The 21,518-nt window shown below is 39.5% G+C and overlaps 1 protein-coding gene across 2 annotated transcripts; it reads left to right on the top strand.

The window, feature by feature from the left end:
- Positions 1-964: 964 nt before the first annotated feature.
- Positions 965-20,868, top strand: tpcn3 (two pore segment channel 3). 2 transcript variants are annotated; one of them, XM_063882858.1, is made up of 20 exons: positions 965-1,299; positions 2,805-2,887; positions 3,975-4,089; positions 4,522-4,650; positions 8,412-8,528; positions 9,663-9,781; positions 10,449-10,550; positions 10,992-11,118; positions 11,325-11,529; positions 13,926-14,070; positions 14,554-14,739; positions 15,263-15,292; positions 16,759-16,823; positions 17,058-17,145; positions 17,347-17,416; positions 18,090-18,306; positions 18,600-18,690; positions 19,311-19,424; positions 19,995-20,107; positions 20,596-20,868. In XM_063882858.1, the coding sequence occupies exons 1-20, from the start codon at positions 1,210-1,212 to the stop codon at positions 20,718-20,720; spliced, it is 2,331 nt and encodes a 776-aa protein (XP_063738928.1). In that variant the 5' UTR covers positions 965-1,209; the 3' UTR covers positions 20,721-20,868. The 2 variants fall into 2 exon arrangements, with proteins under 2 accessions (XP_063738928.1, XP_063738929.1); XM_063882859.1 differs by lacking the exon at positions 15,263-15,292.
- Positions 20,869-21,518: the final 650 nt, after the last annotated feature.

Here is a 21,518-nt window from a genome sequence, read left to right as displayed (position 1 = left end):
CGTCTTCATTCCTGTTCAGTGTTTTTGGTCTTTACTCCCTCTCTCTGTTTCCGTTATCCAGCTGCGTTGAGTCTCATGGATCACATGACACCTTGTGCTGCCTTCACTGTCTCCAAAAAGAGTTCGATAATAACAATGTTAGCCCAAAAACGAATTGACTGCCACCAGATTCTTAACTACCCAAAAACCTTCTGTGCTGCAACACACAAGCATCTTAAAGTCGGTTCTCAGAGTTTTCTGCAAAAATATAAGAATTTATCTTTTTAAATTGTTGAATAGAAAATGAATTAAAGTATATAAATACGAAATAAATAGTCATTGGTTCCCAGTGTTCAGGAATTACATTTTTAAAATTGAAGGTTTTTATCACTCACACAACAATATCAATGACAATATGTCCAGCAGTGGCTCAGTAAGTAGGGGCTTGGACTGGGAATCGTAGGGTCGCCGGTTCAAGTCCCCGAACAGACTTGAAATATGGAACTTGGAGAGGTCCCAGTTCACCTCCTAGGCCCTGCTGTTGTGCCCTTGAGCACCGGACACCTCCAACCCCCCTTAGTACTAGGATGGGTTAAAGGCAGAGGACTAATTTCACTGTGTGTGCTCTGCTGTGTGTATGTGACTAATAAAGAGGGTTTCATCCTCCGATTCTACCTATCAATATCAGTGAAACAACATTGTAAACAGTGGGTCTCAGGTCTCCCTCCATCAATGCATTCAATATTTATTTGAAAAAAGATCAATAAAATGTTACTTGAATTCTTGGTAGATGCAAAACACGGGACTAGCTCTGATTGTAATAAGTCTCAAATGTTAAACATTTTAAAAACAAAAAAGTTGATTTAGTGTCACGCAAGCCTGATACCACGTCACTTTGTCATTCCCCCCGCCAAATTTCCTCCGGTCCGTGAAGGCATCACACTGCCTGGTTTATTAGAGCCGCACAAACAGCAGAACAGATCAGTCCGTCTCAAGCTGATGGAGGTCACACTGTTCCTCTGAAGAGCAGCCGAGAGGAAATATGTGATGTGGATCCGCACAGATGGACGAATACAACTCAAACTGAGAGGGAAGACACGTTTGGACTTTTTCCCCCTGCAGACACACACACACACTCTCTGAGGACTGGAAACTGTTCGAGGAGCGTTAAAATAACTTCTGGAAAGTAGTTTTTTTTGGGGGGGAAGAGTCGAGTAAAAAGTGTTGAGGATGTCCGAGCCAGAGAAGATTGAGCACATTCCTGATGAGTCTGCAGGAAAAGGAATTCCAAACGGAGGGAATGCTGCAAAAACCAAAGAGGTGAGCCAGAGTGCACAGCTGATGCTCCTGGTTTGTTACACACAGAGGTGGAAAAAGTACTCATATCTTGTTCTTGAGTAAAAGTAGAAGTACCAGAGTGTAAGAATACTCTGTTACAGTAAAAGTCCTGCATTCAAAATGTTCCTCAGGTAAAAGTACAAACTAATTAGAATCAAAATGTACTTAAAGTAGCGACAGTAAAAGTAGTCATTGTTTGATTGGTCCATTTCAGAATAATATCTCTGATATGTTTTATAATGATTGATCATTAAAGTGTTCTCAGAGCTGGTAAAGGTGCAGCTAGTTTGAATGGCTTTGTATACTGCAGGGTAGCTGCTGGATTTGCTCACTAAGTCTGACTTAAGGGTTGGTTATATTTCGTAGCAAAAAGTCCCTAAAAATGACTAAATCTACTTTACACCACCGGTTACACATGTCTGTTTATATCACATGACAGCAGTAAACCGGTGGACTTTTGCCTCATAAAGCAGTGACACTTCCAGCTTTCAGTAAAAACTTTGTTATAAAGTCACCACTACAATAAAAATTATGCTAAACTCAGTCCGGTCTCAGCTGCTCTGCAGAGGTGGAAAGTTACTAAGCATTTACTAAGTACTGTACTCTTAAATCAGACTTTAGTTCACCTGCAGTAAATCCAGCAGCTACCCTGCAGTATACAAAGCCATTCAAACTAGCTGCACCTTTACCAGCTCTGAGAACACTTTAATGATCAATCATTATAAAACATATCAGAGATATTATTCTGAAATGGACCAATCAAACAATGACTACTTTTACTGTCGCTACTTTAAGTACATTTAGATGAGAGTACTTTCTACTTTCACTGGAGGAACATTTAGAATACTTTTACTGTGACAGAGTATTTCACAAAGTATTTCACATCTCCAGCTTCTCCGAATACTTCAAATATATTTTCCTAACTTTACCTAAATGCTCTAACTTAAGTACCATTCTTGATGCAGTACTTCTACTTGAAATTGAATATTTTACAGTGTGGAATGACACTTTTTCCATCTTTGCTTCTCTGATATGACAGATGTGTTTTCTGTTCTGCTTTAAGTCACATTGGGAACTAAAGACGGACAGCTGGCGTTACTTCTAACTGTTTTAAAGAGTCTGGGGGAGTTATTGTAACACGTGTGAATGATTAAGATCAGTTTTCACCCTCTTAAATCCCTTACAGTGTTAACATCCCCCTGTCAGACTTAGACTCATTACACACTCAGAGGCCCCTTTATTATAGGAACACCTTTACAGTCTCTGCAACGCCCCATCATTTCACTTGTCAATTAATCTGTATGTTATTATTTGATGTGGACCATGAAAAGTATTTAGTGAAAGACCTTGTGGGATTTACTAACTCCTAATTGGTGGGCTTCTTATAATTCATTTTGATGTCTTTCTTCTTCCTATGCTATATCCCCCATGAGATGCATCCTTATAAATGTCTGAATTTAATTGGAATTTAAACACATGTTTTTCAGGATTTTGACCTGGCTTCTATCTATGTGTCGGACGCTCAATACAACAGGAACATCTACTTTGACACATCGCCTCAAGCTGTGAGGTGAGATATTCATGTATATAATCAGGAGTTTTATCTCCTGCTGGTTTTAGTCAACATTATACTGAATCAAAATCTCACAATCAGTGATACTGAACACCACATGTGCAAGCCGGGTGATATTTTATAGTCTGTATACTCAAAGAAAGCATGAATGAATCCACTGTAAGTATTCTTTGTCTAATAAAGCCTTGTATTTGTTCTTATCCTGTGCCATAGCGCTCCATTAGTGTCCAAAAAACTCTTAAAAACACATCAATCAAACACTTTTCTGCATTGGGTGACATGAACCGTCTCGATAATGTTGAACAAATGTAGATTAATCCGCTGCAGAAAGTAGATCCTTACGCTCTACTTCCTCCAGTTTTTGTTTGACAAAAAAACTACAGTGAGTAGATGTTTTAGGGAAGCATGAAACTATATCATCGTTTTTTTAGTTGTACATCATCAGTAGGAAACAATTGTCTTGCAGCTTAGGGACACAGACAGGAAGTCAGACAGACAGTATTGATTAGTCCTGCTATTAACCATTAGTTTTATTATCAATAAATCCTCTGATTGTGAATTTGTTATCTGATATCGAACCGGTGGAAAAACCAAAAGCCTCTATATTTGAGAGCCTGAGAAACATTACGTACCAAAAGAGTTTCCCTAAAGTTCGGCGACTAATCTTTGCATCTCTGATATCGAGCTAAGCACTGACATTTAATGGTGTCTGTTTCTTCAGTAAACGGGCATCTTTGGCGCGTGTGTGCGTGTGTGCGTGCGTGTGTGCGTGCGTGCGCGTGTGTGTGTGTGTGTGTGGTTACAGTTTAGATGCAGAATTACACCTCAAACAAAGAAAACTCTAAAACCAATTCCATGTTAACGGGTGACTCTAATCTTTGTGTGTGTGTGTGTGTGTGTGTGTGTGTGTGTGTGTGTGTGTGTGTGTGTGTGTGTGTGTGTGTGTGTGTGTGTGTGTGTGTGTGTGTGTGTGTGTGTGTGTGTGTGTGTGTGTGTGTGTGTGTGTGTGTGTGTGTGTGTGTGTGTGTGTGTGTGTGTGTGTGTGTGTGTGTGTGTGTGTGTGTGTGTGTGTGTGTGTGTTCAGATTGTATCTGCGCTACAACCACTGGATCCCTCAGGTGCTCCTCTACTTCTTCATCCTGCTCGATCTGTCTCTGGCCATCTTCGAGGAGCCGGCCGTTCTCCTTCTGCCCATATGGGTGAGTCAGTTGCTGCTGCTGACCGACACACAAAACACTTTCCTGCTTTCAGACTTCCTCTTTTTTAAATGTGCACATCATTGCAAGAAAGACATACATTCATCCTGCAGGTAGAGGAAACTTTGTCGGCAGTTTTTGAACCAAATCTGTGCTAAAGTAAAAACATACTTTTAGGATTTCAAGTATATTTGGATTTCTGGTCAAAGATTATTAAGAAATGTTGTTTATCATTATTTTAAATCTAGAGCCAACCAATAAGCATTTAACTCGGTTACTGTCTGCTCTTTATTGTTTAACTGTAACTATTCAAGTTATTTAGAGTCAGCAGGTTCAACACAATGAACCGCAAAGGAAACCAGTCAAACAAACACCTGAGACCAGTGTGTGTTACAATCAGATGTATCCTCAGTGTGTGTGTTTCCATGCTTTCAGGCCACCATGCTGGTGGAGCTGCTCTGTCTGCTCGCCTTCACCATTCGAATCGTTCACTACGCAAAAGTGATCCCTCGAGACAAGTTCTGGAAAGATCCCAAAAACATCTGCATCATCGTCATCATCTTGGTAAGAGACGTTGATGGAGTGGTGCAGGAATGAGTCCTAAATCCTAGACATGAGTTAGCATTTGAACACTTTCAGTTCCCTTTTAAGTGAACGTTTTTTGTGAGCCTGAAATAAGATGCCTAAAGGGAGACTAAACGCCATCACGCCCAATGTTGACCAACTTTAGCTTAGCGGTGGTGACATGAAGTCATGTGACCGTGATGTTCCTTGATAGCCTATCGTTAGTCTATTTTACTCCTGCCAATTAAATGAACGCTCCAAAAGTACTTAGTGGTGTCGATATATGGAGACTATCCTGCTGAACATTTGTTTGTCATGTACAGTACGTGTGTGTGTTTGCCACAGAGCTTATTTTCTTAAATGTTCCAAAATCCCAGTGCTTTTTGTCGAGGGAGCGCTTTGCAAAGTTAACCTCTGGGTCGGCTTACAGAAATATGTCATCACTGCTCAGCTCCATTGAGGGGCGACTGAACCTGGAGGAGTAAACTGATCTCATTAAATGTTTATTAATATATTCTGTTTGTCAATTACCCTCTCTGTTAGGCAACACTTGCAACAGCAACAACAAGGAAGCATTCGCTCAACAGATCAAAACCACATTCAAAACTAAAAAGTTCAAATGTACGTCACATACAAAAAGGCCATCTGGCCTTTTTAAGACTATGAATAATTAACACTTAGATATCCCTAAGGGGATCAACAAGGGTTTATCTTATCTTAATAACAATAAAAAATAGACTTTAAGAAGCGTTTCTACAATAAGTAAATGTAAGTTGTGTTTAAAGTGCTTACTGTTCAAAAGTCTGACCAAAGGCTCCAAAAGGTTTCAATTTTTCTGATTAGTTGTTAACTATTAAATTAATAATTTACTATTTTGAGTTAATAAATTAAAAAAAGTCTTAAATGTTCAGATGCAATCTTTTTGAAATATGAATATTTTCTTGTTTCTTTACTTCTCTTTGATGGTAAGCTAATTATATTTTGAGTTTTGTCCAAAATAAGACATTTAAGGCTGTAATGTTTTAACTTAGAAACACTGGTTTTTGATAATTTTCTGACATTTTTTCAACCAAAACAACTGATGAATCAACACCAATGAAAACACTTGTTAGTTGCAGCCCTGATGGAAACAAAAGCTGTAGATAATCCCAGTGAAACATGTTGAGCGTTAGACTAAAGATGAGGATATATCCTGGTGACGGTTGTTGAGTTTGAGCGGGCACTTCCTGGTTTCTGCTGCGATCAGAGTTCCTGTGTGATCTGCAGAGTCAGGATTTGCTGAGAAGACTTTCTGTCTGTTGTTGTGAAACAACCTTTAGCCGGAGATGTCGCCTCGTCAGCCCCTTTTTAAAGCAGAAAGGCTTCCTGGTGACTCAAAGAGACAAATCACTCCAGGATCCAAGAAATAATCTGAATGCTCCTTCCTCTTCACACGCTGAATGTTTTTACCGTCGGGTTTTACAGTTTTTTTATTCATTTATTGTCAGATTATTGTTGCTTGGTTTGTGTGATGGCGGCTGTGGATGCAGGGAACACTTCTGTTTATTTGAGACGGGACATTGCACATTCATTAACATGAGCACTTGGCGGGGCAACTGTGGCTGCAAGGGAGTGCAATTAATCCAAGCCCGAGCAGTCAACATGTCGATGTGTCCCTGGGCAACATGTGTGAGGGTGTGTGAGGGTGTGTGAATGTTGACTTCCCCAGAGCAAGGTGTACTTCTCTGTATGCATGAGGTGTGAATGGGTGAATGAGTTGTATGTATAACCCTTTGAGGGGTCGGAAAGCCTGATAAAGCGCTGAATAAGTACAGTCCAATTAACACTTAAGTCCATAATGTATCTGTGTTTGATAAAACCCTACACGCCATTTTTCATCTCAGTTTGACGGCATTGCGGTTTTATAAAGATGAAGTCGGACATATTTATTTAAGCTTTTATTTTAACCTTTCGATGTGCAGCCTTATTCCTTACCATTGTTCCACACAAGAAACTCTGAAAAGTATGCCTTTACATTAAGTTGCATGATGCATATAAACTGTATAAATTAGAAATTGGTTTTGATAATCTGTTCAGTTTTACAGAACATAATCTTACGATACTTAAGGGTATCTATCATTTTTACTCCCCTGGTGCTAGCTGTGGTTTTATTCCAGATCAGTGTCCGAGTCTCCTTTTTATTTAAAGTTTTTGTACCCTAAGGAGATCCTAGGGACATTTTGAGCCATTCTGTTTTTTTATTTTCAAGCCATTATTTCTGTGTTGAACGAAGATAGCTAAAATTTGCCTGAGGATATTCTTTTTTACCTCTCTTTTGAATTGTCGTCTCAGTTTATTAAATTAGCCTAAAATGGCTAAGCTACGGAAAAACTGCCACATTTGTTCCTAGGGACAAAAAATGCCCCATTGAAAATGCTTTTTTTTATCCCACATTTATCTTTAAATAAACTAATGAATTCCTTTATGTTAAGATTTAATTTTGTACTCCTAGCTTTCCTTTTTTATTTTTATATTGGTCCAAATGTTGGCACACATTTTAGCCCTTTGAAGCCTGCAGCAAAATGTCACCCTTTTGTGTGTGTGTGTGTGTGTGTGTGTGTGTGTGTGTGTGTGTGTGTGTGTGTGTGTGTGTGTGTGTGTGTGTGTGTGTGTGTGTGTGTGTGTGTGTGTGTGTGTGTGTGTGTGTGTGTGTGTGTGTGTGTGTGTGTGTGTGTGTGTGTGTGTGTGTGTGTGTGTGTGGTGTGTCACTGTTATAACCTAATTCAATAATAAAAAACGATGAGTAGTGAGATCAAAAACAAAATTGGACTTTGTTTTGGTTCTCGCTCAGGTTGCGTATGCAGCTGTGATTAGAAGTTTGAACATTAGTGCTGGAGTAGTCATTTTGGAATTGGCAAAGCATTACAGCACACAGGAGGCTCATCCTCCTCCGACAACTCTGAGGCTGACAAGGATGAGGCCACAGAGGTAGAAGGAGAACAGCTATAGTCCAACTGAGACTCATCTGAAGACTCATCTGAAGATGAGAGCAGAGAGGAGATGGATGAACCGGCCCACATCAAACAAAAACACAGTATCGGCTCCTGAACCGAGGAAAGGTTTTCTATCAGTGCACCCAAAACTACCAACATACATGTACCCGAACGGGTCGTCGGAACAAAAATCTAAATAATATGAAGTTGTGTCAGCCCAAAAGGCATGTTGGCCCACCGGGAAAGTGCCAGATGGCCAGTCCAGCCCGGCATCATTACCTGTGATAATTTGTTAACGTCCTTTGCACTGGCTGAGGAGCTGCTCATGAGGAAACTGGCCCTGGATGGCACAGGTTGTGTAAACATACTGGCCTTTAAAGGGTTAAAATCCACCAAATGTCATTCATATTGTATATGTGCGTGTCAGTCTGAAGTAGTTTGAAAGGTTAAGTTGTTTAAAGTGGAATAAAATATGAATATATAATATTTTTACAGCAGTTTTTAGGAAGGTGGCATTTTTCATCCTTAGGAACGATTGTGTTGGATATTTAAGGACATCCTGAGACGTCATGTGATTTTACTCAAAACACACATTTATTTACTGACTAAGTTTGGACACATTTATAAAATGGAGAAGAGATGAGAACGTATTGGACCTGAGGAAAAATTAGAAACTGAAATGGGCAGTATTACATTTGAATGTATTTATTGTGTGCTGAATATTAATGATATAACAATTAATCTCTAAACTGAACATTCATTTAACCGCTGTGTTTCTTTGTGTTGCAGCTGACTCTGGTGGATATGATCATCTACGGAGCGCTGAAAGCCACAAACTGTTACGGGGTTCGCTGGTCCAGAGTCCTGCGTCCACTACTGCTAGTCAACGTCACAGAGGGACGACAGGTAACCATCTCACCTGTCTTACCTCTCTCCTCTCTCACCTGTCTTACCTCTCTCTTCTCTCTCCTCTCTCACCTGTCTTAAACCTCTGAACCCACAGATAGCAATCCCCCTTACTTAATGTGAAATGTCAGACAGTAAAAAGCACATCCTTTTATTCTTCTGATGTCACAGTTATGGGTCTGTCTTCTTCCACATGAATGGCACATTTGATTTGAATAATAAGCAGAGTGGAACTTTGTCTTGAACCAGGCTGACTGACCAAATGCAGTCTGGTACTTTTTCCTGTTTTGGTTTAATACAAATAAACTGTATTGGTGTGACATGTCAGAAAGTAAAGATGTCTAATTTTTTTTTTCATTTGTCTAATAAAATATAACGCTTTCGGTATTAAGTAAAAATAAAAAGGAAGCTGTGATACTTTTACAGATGTAATCCTTCAGAAACATTAAGAGTCTTTAAGAGACAATCTTCTTATTTTGCAGCTGAAATTGAATGACTTTTCTCCTCACTATAAAATCAGGTTACTTTTTCTTATATCTATATATATATATATTGTTTATAGGTATCTCTTTGAATTGCTTACTGACTGCTTTTCTATTGTTTTCTATAAACTACTGATAGCATTTCTCTGTGTTGGAATTCAACAGACACTGGAATGTATGTATGTATGTAACCTGATGTTATAGTGAGGAGAAAAAATCATTCAATTTCAGCTGCAAATTAAGAAGATTGTCTGTCTCTTAAAGACATGTTTCTGAAAGATTACATCTGTAAAAGTATCACAGCTTCCTTTTTATAACACACACTCGCATACACTCACACACCGTTGGCCATCGGGAGCAAAATGAAGAAAAATGTCTCACTTCAGTTGTTTTCCTCCACATAGACCGTGTTTTCCTCGTGTTTATGTGAGCAGGTGTGTCACAGGTAAACCGTCTCATGTTGTTGTTTTTATTTGTAATCTCTGGATCTTGAATGTCCAGTTTAACTTCCTGCTGCTAAACGTGGAAATGTTTGCCTGGGAGCTGACGGCGCCTGAAGACATCATTAGTGTCTTTTCCTCCGAGTGGAGGCAGCGTTCGTGTCCTCCTTCATAAACTCTGCTTGTTTGTTTGTTTGTTTGTTTGTGTTCAGCTACGCAGAGCGTTCAGAAGCATCCGGAACGCTCTGCCTCAGATCTTCTACGTCTTCCTGCTCTTCATGTTCAGCCTCCTCATCTTCTCCCTCATGGCGCTCAAACTGCTCGGCAAACGGTGAGAAGGTTTTCTTTATCTCGTTTTAAAATCTTAGACGGATAAACAGAAGTCACATGGGCTCCAAAATAAAAGTTTAGAGATACTTTTGAACTTTGACACCAAGAAATTTAGAAAACTGAGATAAAACAACACAAAAAAGCTGGAATCAGTGAATGTGACGACAAAAACAATAGCTATTATTTAAATTGTGCCAATCCCACCACCACCTTTCTCCAATAAATAATAATCACAAGGGTCCCAAATCACCCAGTGCCCAAAACCGCCTTCAAAATAAAACCATGAAATCATTTCTTCAAATGTAATCATGATGAGCTAGAAAATATATGTGTATGTCGAGCTCCAACATACACAGTTAGCTTTACTCGTACCTAACCTGTTTATTCATTTTTGTCATTAGGTATATTGTGGATGTGCACCTACACATGTATTTCATTTTTGCACTCTTTGTTTTTCGACATTGGCATTTAAAACAACCCACTCTAGAGGAAACAAAACACATCCATCATGCTCCTGAAATATTGAAAGGGACTAAATGGAAGTAATAACAACCCACCAACATCACAACAGTGCCTAAAAATCAGTCTGAAGTTCTTTGAGCCTCATCACTTTTTTTTAAAGATAAAAAACAGATATGAAAATAACTGATTGTGTGATTTCTCTGCAGAGGTCTGACTACCATCGATGGCTCTCCGTACTTCACAAACTACCTCGAGATCGTCTTCGATCTGTACGTCCTCGTCACCACGGCCAACAGCCCCGACGTCATGTAAGCCTTCTTCACATCCTTGTAGCACCGAAATTGGTCTAATTTTTATCCCTTTAAAATGTAAAAGGCGTTATTGTGCAACTCCTGTTATAAAGAAGGAAGTTGGTGGAACTTTTACAAAACCAGAAAATAATATGAATTATTAAAAATAAAACAACATATTTTCTTGTTTTAAATTCAAAGGTTTTATGAAATTATGAATTATTTTGCATTGGACTAAATGTGTGATTAAGCATTACTGCAGCCATTTTTATTTAGCTAGTTGATTCTTCTCTTTAAGGAGGAAGTTTGCATATTTATTTTGTTGATTGCATGTCATGCTGCCGTCAACACATTCATGTTCTTACAGTTAGAAGCTTGCACGAAAACAAGAAGGAAGTGAGTCTTTCAGAAACATTTATCCATCCATTTTCACTTTTTATTTTCTCTTCTTGTTTGCAGGATGCCGGCCTACAACGCCAGCTTTTACTTTGCCATTTTCTTCATCCTGTACATCCTCATCAACACCTACATCTTCATGTCTGTGTTCTTGGCCGTCGTCTACAACAATTACAAATACCACCTGAAGGTATCACGCCAACACAGAGAGGCTTTGTAAAGTTTGAAACACGCCATGTATCATACTACATTTCAATGGGATAACTATTAAAACTAGATCTCATTTGGGGACAAAATACTCAAAGTAACATATCTACATTTTCACATTTAGCTCTGATACTCTACATCTCTCTGTATTTCTCAAGCTTACTCCTGTTTTATCTCTCGCTCCACCAGGAGGAGGTACGGCAGCTGGTGAGGTCCAAAAGGCACAAGATGGTGCGAGCGTTCGCCGTGCTGCAGGATCAGAGGGAGGGGGAGGGGCCGGTGGTGAACCAGGCCAACTGGAACCAGTTAGTCCGACTGGTGCAGCCCGACATCAGCAATGCACACCGGGAGCTGCTGTGGAGCGTCTGTGACGACAACAACAAGGGCTACATCGGTGAGACACACACACACACACACACACACACACACACACACACACACACACACACACACACACACACACACACACACACACACACACACACAGGATCAAAAAAAGATTAGAGTCACCCGTTAACATGGAATCTGTTTTAGAGTTTTCTTTGTTTGAGGTGTAATTCTGCATCTAAACTATAACTGAACAGAGCCCTGAGGCCCTTGTTGAGTTCTTAAAAATATCCACTTTTAGTAAATGAACTTTGGTCAAAACGCTCAGCAATGCTCCATTCTGCACCGTCACAACCATAGACTGTTTATACGATCAACTTCTGCAGAGTCATTATCTGCACCATCATTGTGGAGGAAGTCAAATCTGCTTCATCCGCTTTATTCTGAGAACAAACTGAGCAGGAGAGCCGATATCACACCTAGGCAGACGGACAAAGCATTGTTTGTTTCACAATATTTCATCAGCACAGGATTAAACATCAGACAGTGGTTGGTAGTACAGGAGCCCCACAGGGAACTGTGCTGTCTCATTTCCTGTTAACCTTATACACCACTGACTTGGTCATGAGTCATGCCACCTGCTGAAATTTTCGGATGACTCTGCAGTGGTAGGGTGTACAGGAGGAGGAGTACAGAGCGCTGGTGGAGGATTTTGCTTCTGAATGTGGCCAAGACCAGAGAAATGGTCATTGACTTCAGGAGGAAGAGGACGTCTCCACTGCCCCTGTGCATTCTGGGAGAGGATGTGGCTGTGGTGGAGGATTACAAGTACCTTGGAGTGCACCTCGACAACGGACTGAACTGGAGGGCCAACACTGACGCTGTGTACAAGAAGGGGATGATCCTTCAACGTGTGCAGCAAGATGTTGGAGATCTTCTTCCAGTCTTTTGTTGCGAGTGCACTCTTCTTTGCTGCCGTCTGCTGGGGGGGGCAGCATCAGAGCCGGTGACACCAGCAGACTTAAGAAACTAATTAAGAAAGCTGGCTCTGTCATCGGCATCAAACTGGACAACTTTGAGGCTGTGGTGGAGAGGTGGAGAGGAGGACCCCGAACAAACTATAACCCCACCCACCCTCTCCACCTGCAGCAGGACAGACAGCGGAGCTCCTTCTCCAACAGACTGCTCCAGCTCCGCTGTCACAAGGACAGATACAGGAGAACATTCCTGCCCACTGCAATAACTCTGTACAATAATTCCCCCCTGGCTGGCAGACAACTCACTGCTCCATAGCCTCTCTGTAAACTGGACATAACATGCACTCCTTGACATTTGTGTATTTCTCATTTTTTACTTATTTTTATTTTTAGTTCTAATTATTTGTTATGCTTCTTACTTTTGTCTTTGTTTTTGTATTTCGCTGCTGCAATGAAAACAATTCTGATATGCAGACTGTATCATTTATTCACACTGTTTTTAAGGGGGGGGGGGTAGAGAAGGTCATTTTTAATGTTCTGCTCATGATCAAAAGATGCTGGTTATGTGAGAGTCAAATGTAATGTAGGTTCAAGCTGTGCTGAAAATGATCACATTTCTGCTACTTTGAACTTCTCCAATGTGCAGTATTATGGATAGATGGGTCAGTTAGCTAACTGGATGGATGGATGGATGGATGGATAGAGAGATAGATAGATAGAGAGATAGAGAGATAGATAGATAGACAAGCTTAAGAAGATAGCTAATGTTTGCTGGATAGTTAGATTGATGGATAGAAAACGTTTACTAGCCAGTTTTAGGAGATAATGTTCTCTAGTTATCTTGTTGGCTTGTAAGATTGATGTTAGAAGTTCTTTTGTTGATTAGAATCCTTGATAGTTTTGGCAGCGTCCTCTTCTACACAACCTCAAACGTCTCCAGTGTCCCAAGAACAGATTCCTCTACCTCAACACATTGCAGCTAAGGAAATCGTACTTCCAACTACAGATTGGTTAGAGAGCTGGAAAACCTTTTGTTGTGCACATTAAAGGATCTGCATTTCCTCAGGAAGTACAGTCCGCTCGGTCCTTTCCTGTCAACAGCTCATTGGAGAGGCCCATGCTTCCTTTGCTCCAGTTACTGAAGTTACAGCTCAGTAAAGGAGGATGTAAAATATGTTTGAATCCTGCATTTACATAAGCACAAGTCTCTCATTCATGGATGGATGCATTCTTCATTCTGTGCAGTGATGATGTTGTAGATGATAAAATGAAACTTAACAAGGTCTGCTGATTATCTTCAGAAACCAGGTCATGATTTCATAAAAGAGACACGTTTTTTTAATGTATTTCTGACTTCTTTGAGTGCCGTGTTGTTTCATTGTAATCCAAAAAAGCTGCCAGATAAATAACACTTCAGATGAGAGGAAATACTGTATGTTTGGCTATAGGGTAATCTGTCCCTGTATTTCTGTTGTTTCATTGACAGGTAAGGTGGCGTTCGTGCAGCTGGCCGACCTCCTGAACATCGAGGTGATCACGCTGAAGTCCAGACCTCACCCGCTGAACAGCCTGTGTCCGAACCTCTACCAGTCGGCCCCCAGCCGCCTGCTCTGTTACCTGGTCCAACACCGGTGAGATCTTTCACCTGTTTGACAAAGATCATTGTGTACTGGGTATTTATAAAGTTATATAGAGGTATGAATGTCTCTACACACACACACACACACACACACACACACACACACACACACACACACACACACACACACACACACACACACACACACACACACACACACACAGGTTGTTGGGAAATTGGTTTTAAAAAACTTGAAAAGTATTTTTGGAAAATTGGTTTTCAATTAAGTGTACAATTAAGGTAGCGGAAGTCTATACCAAATAAGTCAAACAAGTACAAAGAATGTAAAAGAAAGGGCTGTTCTTGTTTCATTACATTATTTTGAGTTGCTAGAGAGTTAATTGAACCTTTATCAACTCCAAATATGCTTTTAAAAGTTCATCGTTATATTTTTCTCAAAGTGTCATGTGATTCTTAATTACTGTCATACGAAAACCACCCAACTCGCTGACACACAACACGCGTGTGCTTTCAGGGCCTTTGTGATCGTGTACGACCTGATCATCCTGGTGAACGCCGTGTTCATTGGTCTGGATGAGACGAACCCGCTGATCGCTAACTCCGAGTGGGCCTTTCTGGCTCTCTACCTGCTGGAGATCCTGCTGAAGCTCTACGTGTTCGAGCCCCGAGCTTTCTTCTCCAGACACAGCTTCTGGAATTGGTGAGAAACAGCTGTATTGTCGCTGTGTGACACACACTTGCACTGGGTTTGTTGGAAATTAGCAAAGGATTCTGGGTAATCCGGCAGGTAGTGGTGGGAGAAGTATGCAGATTTTGACTTAAAGGTTACCTATTATACTCTTTTTCATAGGTCTCAGATATATACCATACATGTCTCTGAAGTGTTTGGCTGAAACACCAAACAGATCATTGTAGCATCCCATAAACCACAATACTACCCTCAAGGATGTAGATATCAAAAAAAGAGTATAAAGTAGCTTTAAATGGAAATAATAACCAAAAACTTAACTTTTACAATTTGTATTGACTTGATCTTGGGTCAACTTGACAAAGATGGGAATAGTTTCTCGAAAATACCAATAATATAAACTTCAATAATGTTTAATTGTTTGACAAGTGTTTTTCAGGTTCTCTTCCAAATATACGTTTTTCTGATTAAACTTCATAATGAAATCATTCTTAAATCTAAAATCAACGAGCTGTGTCACATCCGTTTCACACAGCTTATCTACGTCCCAGATTGTAAGTACGAGGTATGTGACACATGTTTAATATCTGCTGCTTCTTCAGCGCTTGGACCAGCTCATGAGGCCCAGCCGGATGCTTGCGGCGCCAATTTTACTTTTGAGTTCATTTTTTTTTTAAATGCTGTTCTTTTGTACTATGATGGAGTTAAAACATCTGCATTATGGAGCTGGATTTTAGGACCAAAAAAAGTCTGAAAAAGTCCATTCACAAAAATGTAAAACACTGGAAGACCAAAAACTAAAATTATAAGCAAAAAATGCAAAACTTCACTAAAGAGTAAACTGTGAGGTCTCAACTTGTTTTCAGATATTCCTTAAAGTTTTGGTTTTTGGTTAAAAGTTGTTTTCTTTCAGAATTTTTCATCACAGTCGCCGATTTATTAGGTACACTTATAAAATGCCTTTCAAGTTAAATGCAACAGCTCCTCCACAATATTTATTATTAAACGTTTATACAAAGTTTCTTATGTACAGTTTTGGTTGACAATGTTAGAAACGTCTAAATTAAATGGCCTGGCATTAATATCTTATTAATCCTAACACACCCCTGTATATATTGAGGTATTGACGTTATATATTGTAAGACATTTTATCTTTTTGTTGGCATTTCACTTTAACTTACCATGTTTATATACATTCCTCCATTTTATTTTTTATCTTTTTATCGCATATTCTTACTTAAACCTCTTACAATCATTTATTATTATTTTTCTTTAGCTTTTATATTATTTCATTCAAAAATGGAGCAAAATTCAATGTCGCCGCTGATGAATAAAATACAATTTGCAACAAAAACTGAACATTTTAAGCTTCATAAATGTGTTGCATCGCAGTGCAGTTGCGCTAGAGGCCCTACAGGTGGACACTGAGTGTGTTTTTTGCAGCTTTTGATGTGTTCTGTGTTTTCAGCATTTTGCGCCCCCTGCTGGTGAGCAGTGCAGCTGCAGTGACTTCGGTCAGAGTGTTTGTTTGTTTCATGGATGTATTATAAGAGCTAGATATCTAACTCAAAGATGGACCCTTCTCATTTAAATAAAAAGTGCTAAAATAGCCCAAAAAAATTCTCTTTACACCCCAAACATTTTTCGAATTGGAAGGTTTTACTTGTGGACCTTTTTAATGGGTTAACAAATCATAAAAATTGAGTTATAATTGTTTGCAGTTGGATATTTCCTATAAACGGTGTTATATACATTTATTTTATAATGGAAGTTTATTTTTTAAAAAGTATTTATTTATTGCAATGCTGCGAGTGATCATAGGGGCAAACTGACAGTTAGGCTCGTATCAGATCTGTTAATGCATCCACGATATAACGCTGTTCAACATGTTGGAGGGGACAGACTGACTTCCTATGAAAACCAACAGGAAGAAAAAACCTTCAGCTTCATTTACGCTAACGCTGGTTTTGCTTTCAGCAGCATCACTGTCGAAGAAAAAGTTAATTTCCTAACATTTGTTTGTGTTTCCAGGTTTGACACGATCATCGTCATCTCTGCTCTCATCGCCACAATCATCAACTCTTCCGTGACGACGGGTAAGTTTGCTTTTTCCATGTTTGAACGTATTAAATAAAGACAGTTCTGGACAGTTTTGAACAGATAAATGTAAAAGCCAAAATCCTGAAGAAAATAATGCGTGGATCCAGCCCATGATTTGGATCCTGTCCAAAATGTTATGTGTTCTCCCTCAACAAATGCTCCACCCGTCAACCAAGTTCAGAAGGCCCTACTGGGGCAGTTTCTGAATACTTGTTTGTGTCTTGTTGTAGCCGGGAGTTACACCAGCCGCCAGGTCCTGGACATCGTCTTCATCCTGCGAGTCCTAAGACTGATCCGGGTCGTGGACAGCATCAAAAGGTTTCGTCTTAAACTGAACTTTTTCTCTGATTCAAACATGGATGTAATTGCATGAGTATAATAAACTGAAAAGGAAATGATTTGACGCCTTGGATAAACTTTGACTTAACTTTAGACCTTGTATCATTGGTCTCTCTTCTGTCTTGATTGATTTATTTCTGAATGTGTTTCTTTACTAACGACGCCTTTCTTCCCTGTTAGGTTTCGTACGATCATCAACACCCTGATCAGGATCGGACCAGCCATCCTCACATTTGGACAGCTGATCATTGTAAGTTACCTGTTAGCCAGTTGAATCATATTGTCAGGCTTCCAGGGTTTAGATTTTTCCATAAAATGTCTAATATTAGTCTAGTTTTGTTTGTTGTTGTTGTGGCATAATAAACAAATTGAGGGTCAGCAGCTCTATAAGGCCAGAATTATAAGCCTGGATTCTCTCTAATAGCCACTAGGGGGCCACTCCACTGATATGTTTGTATAGAAGTCTATGAAACCTTTACCGTACATCCTACTTGATTTATGACATCGGTTATCATTATTTTGACGAGCTAGTGGTCTCTTTAGCTAGTTTCGTGTTGTCTTCCTTACAGCATAATGTTATTTTAATAAACCATGGTCCCAGTAAGAGTCAAATAAATAGAGTGTTTCAGGACTAGGCTTCATTGGGATTGTCAGGTTGCTACCACACTGTGGTGGTTTCGGTTTTCTCCTCCTACAAATTTAACCTTTTCACATCTGTTTTCAGTTCATCAAATTCCTTACAATTTTAGCCTAAAAATATTTAGTTCAGTTTGCAGTTGTACTAAGCTCCACTCTCTATTGTGGTTCCAGCAGTGGAACAGGTTTTCATTTGTGCTGGGGTCCTGCAATTTCATTATGAAATAGTAGTTTAATATTAAAAATGTGTAAAAAACTTGCTGCCGCTGACTGAAGGTCCTCCCCAGGTTGTGTACTACATCTTTGCCATGGTGGGGATGGAGTTGTTCAAAGGCAAGGTGAATTTTTACGAGGACTCCAGCGACCCGGCGAAGGCGTACTGTGGAAACGCTCTGCTGAAAGGCACGACCTTCGCTCAACTCAACTACTGCAGGAACAACTTCAACAACGTGGTGTCGTCCTTCATCTTGCTGGTGGAGCTCACTGTGGTCAACCAGTGGCATGATATCCTTCCCCGAAACTGTTGGTTATGTTTATTATAGATACAGAACTGCCATCTTTACTGGGTTCATTTCAGGTAGCTGTGGTCTGTCACCATCCGCAGGTCCTATAACTTCACCTGAAAAGGTTTAGCTAAATATGCATATCATCTAGATAGCTGCTATAATTTTAATCGTCTATGCAACTGAATGCCTGCAAAATATAAGCAGATAAAATATATTATGGTGTTTCAAAGTCATGATTTTGTTCTGATTGATTCAAATGTTAAACTCATTTATTCCTTAACGAGGCTTCACTGCTCAGCAGCGGATTCGCCACTGTCACCCACGTGTCGGCCAAGCTCTTCTTCGTCCTCTTCCACATCATAGTCGTCATCATAATCATCAAGTAAGACTCAGGAGGAGGGGGGGGCATGACAAAATACACAATGTGGGGTTAAGGTACAGGTGCATGCAGGTGCCTTAAAAGTCAACAGGAGATTGTGATGTTCTGCTCGGAACTTTGCAACAGAAATGCAATATTCACATTCTCAGATTCATAAATCAGTCACGTCCAACACACACAGACATAATAAACACATTTTAGATTCATATGATTATACTATATCTGATTCCATTACCAAGAAATGTCCATCAATCTGCATAGAGATCATGGAACAAATACAAAGTCGCATTAGCTGCATCCCATTATCTGCATGCATTCAGACACAAAGACGGTGTGGCTTAAGGATTTTAGCCTCCATGGACAAAAACTGCACATCTAAGGGTAGGGAAATGTCCTAATGACCTATAACAAAGACACTCTACAGCTGCAGGTCTCCCTGACAACCACCAGTATTTCTAGTTTTCATAAGTATCAAATTAATCCCGAGATAGATATTTGACATCCATCGACATGCTGCTAACAGGGAACTGCTAAGAGCTTTCTTCTGCATTCTTTAAATCCTGTCAACTAGTCAAAATGTGAAGAAAAATATGTTAAATTCATCATTTCCTGGTGTCTTCCAGTATCTTCGTGGCGTTCGTCCTCGAGGCGTTCTTCGTGGAGTACTCGCTGGATAAGAGCGACCTGCAGACGTCTCTGGAGAAAAAGATTGGGGAGCTGGAGCTCGCTGTGGCACAGTACGTTACCTACGGCTGAATCTCTCCAATATTTGTTTTCATTTTAGCCATTTTAATTGCGCTATTAAATATAAATTTAGTGCAAGCAGCTTCTGTACGCAGGGCTTTAAGGATTTGCATATTTAAATATATGTACACGCAGAATTTCTCAGCAGAGCAGATTTATTAGATCATACGATTGCTTTGGATTTCAAATATGAAATAATTTCCCCCTTTTTTTTTAAAGTCTCCGCTTGCACTAAAAGGTTATGAAATAGTATCCTAAACATTCACAATGCATTATTTAATTTTAGGAAATCAATCTAAAACACTGATGATATATTTAGACTATGATAGACCCTAAACTGGATGAACTGGATAAAGATGAATTAATAGGAACTGGAATGGTCCCTTTAAAGCAAAATATACATGTTTAAAGTACTTGTACTCTGGATTACTGAAAGTACTTTCAGTAAATGTTGTTTTTCAACGTTCTCTATGGATAAACTCTCTTGACTTTGTCCTTGTTTATTGTTTATGGGTCTCCATTAGCCATGTTTTGATTATCGTCCTTGTTGTTTGGTCCACCAGGGAGACGATGGAGGATAATTTGGTGAACGCCATGGAAACCATCGACAACGATCAGCAAACCGGCCAGTCATCAAAGAAAACATCCGCCCTGATGTTTAAAATCGCTTCAAAAAGTAAGAAACTCTCAGACCTGCAGGCAGAGTACACATGGTGGCCAGAGTTTACAGGACAAGAGATTAAGACGTTTATAACCAGGAAATGCTTTTATTTTGAAAGGGCAGACTCTGTGGAGGTCTGCTGATGAAATAAACAGAGGGGCTCACACTCAAAGCGTAAAATGCATGTATTCAAAATACATTTTACGAGCTGCACCTTTTCCTTTTGATAACACTTAATGCGTCAATAATTATAATCAAAATGTATCATATACATTATTCTGGAATGACTGCTTTTACTTTTGGTACTTGTATATATTTTGATGCTAATACTTTTCTACTTTTACTTGAGTTACATTTTGAATGTAGGACTTTTACTTGTAACAGAGTATTCCTACATTCTGGTACTTCTAGTTTTACTCAAGTACAAGATCTGTGTACTTCTCCCCCCTCTGATCGCAGTATGTTTATTATCAGTATTGATTGTTCTGCTTGTTTCCTTTCAGGATATCGGACGGTGGACGCTCTGCTGCAGCGGATGTTCGAGTTCGACCTCGACCCCGAAGACTTTGCAGAGAACGACGATCAGACCAACGGGAACTTTACTAACCCGACGTTCAGCGCTGCGTAGAGACATTAATGCACAGACACTTATAAAGGGAAGCAGATTCTATCATTTATATACAGTTTTATACTCATCTCAAATGTTAATCCAGTGTTATATTTTTATATCTGTCCTGATGCTCTGTGTGGAAACACATAAAAAATATTTACACGGATCATGTTTTATTTATTTATTGCCCTGTTTTTATTGAACAGAAGTGTCACAGTGAACACGAATACAGCAAAATGAAAATATATTTAGATACTGTTTGTCTTCAAGAAGAAAACTCTTACTACTTTCTAACAATTTATGACAGAAAACAAAAAAGGGGCATGATGGAAATATGTGTAAATGGGAAAAATATATTAAAAGATATTTTCATTTATAAAAATATAGTTATTTTTGCTTGTTAATGGTCCACAAAGAATAAAATCCCTGTGTTCCCTCCCACCCACCCACCCCCTGCCTGAAACACCTCAATTGGATTCCTTTGTTTACCTCTGTGTCATAGTGACATCACTTTGTTACACTAGTGCTTCAATTGGCTAGTGCTCCAACACATTGTACGTGATAGGTTAAGGGACGTGACATCTCTAATCGGGGGACCAATCAGAACAGAGCAGACTGGGCTCTGGTTTCAGACAGAGGGTGAAAAGAGGTGCTGCAAACCAGGCAGTATGAGAACCTTAAAGCATGGAGACATGTCTCAGTAGTTTAATAACTCTTCTGTTGAAATTCAGTCCATATTTCCAGCTCTTGAGGTAATATTATACTATAAGATACGTGTAGGTAAGTGTTGGCAAATTAGTCTTTAAAAGATAATTT

This window comes from Eleginops maclovinus, chromosome 5 (genome assembly GCF_036324505.1).
Source record: "Eleginops maclovinus isolate JMC-PN-2008 ecotype Puerto Natales chromosome 5, JC_Emac_rtc_rv5, whole genome shotgun sequence".
NCBI lineage: Eukaryota > Metazoa > Chordata > Actinopteri > Perciformes > Eleginopidae > Eleginops > Eleginops maclovinus.
Note: the sequence above shows the minus strand (reverse complement) of the source record. Positions and strands in the feature narration are given on the sequence as shown.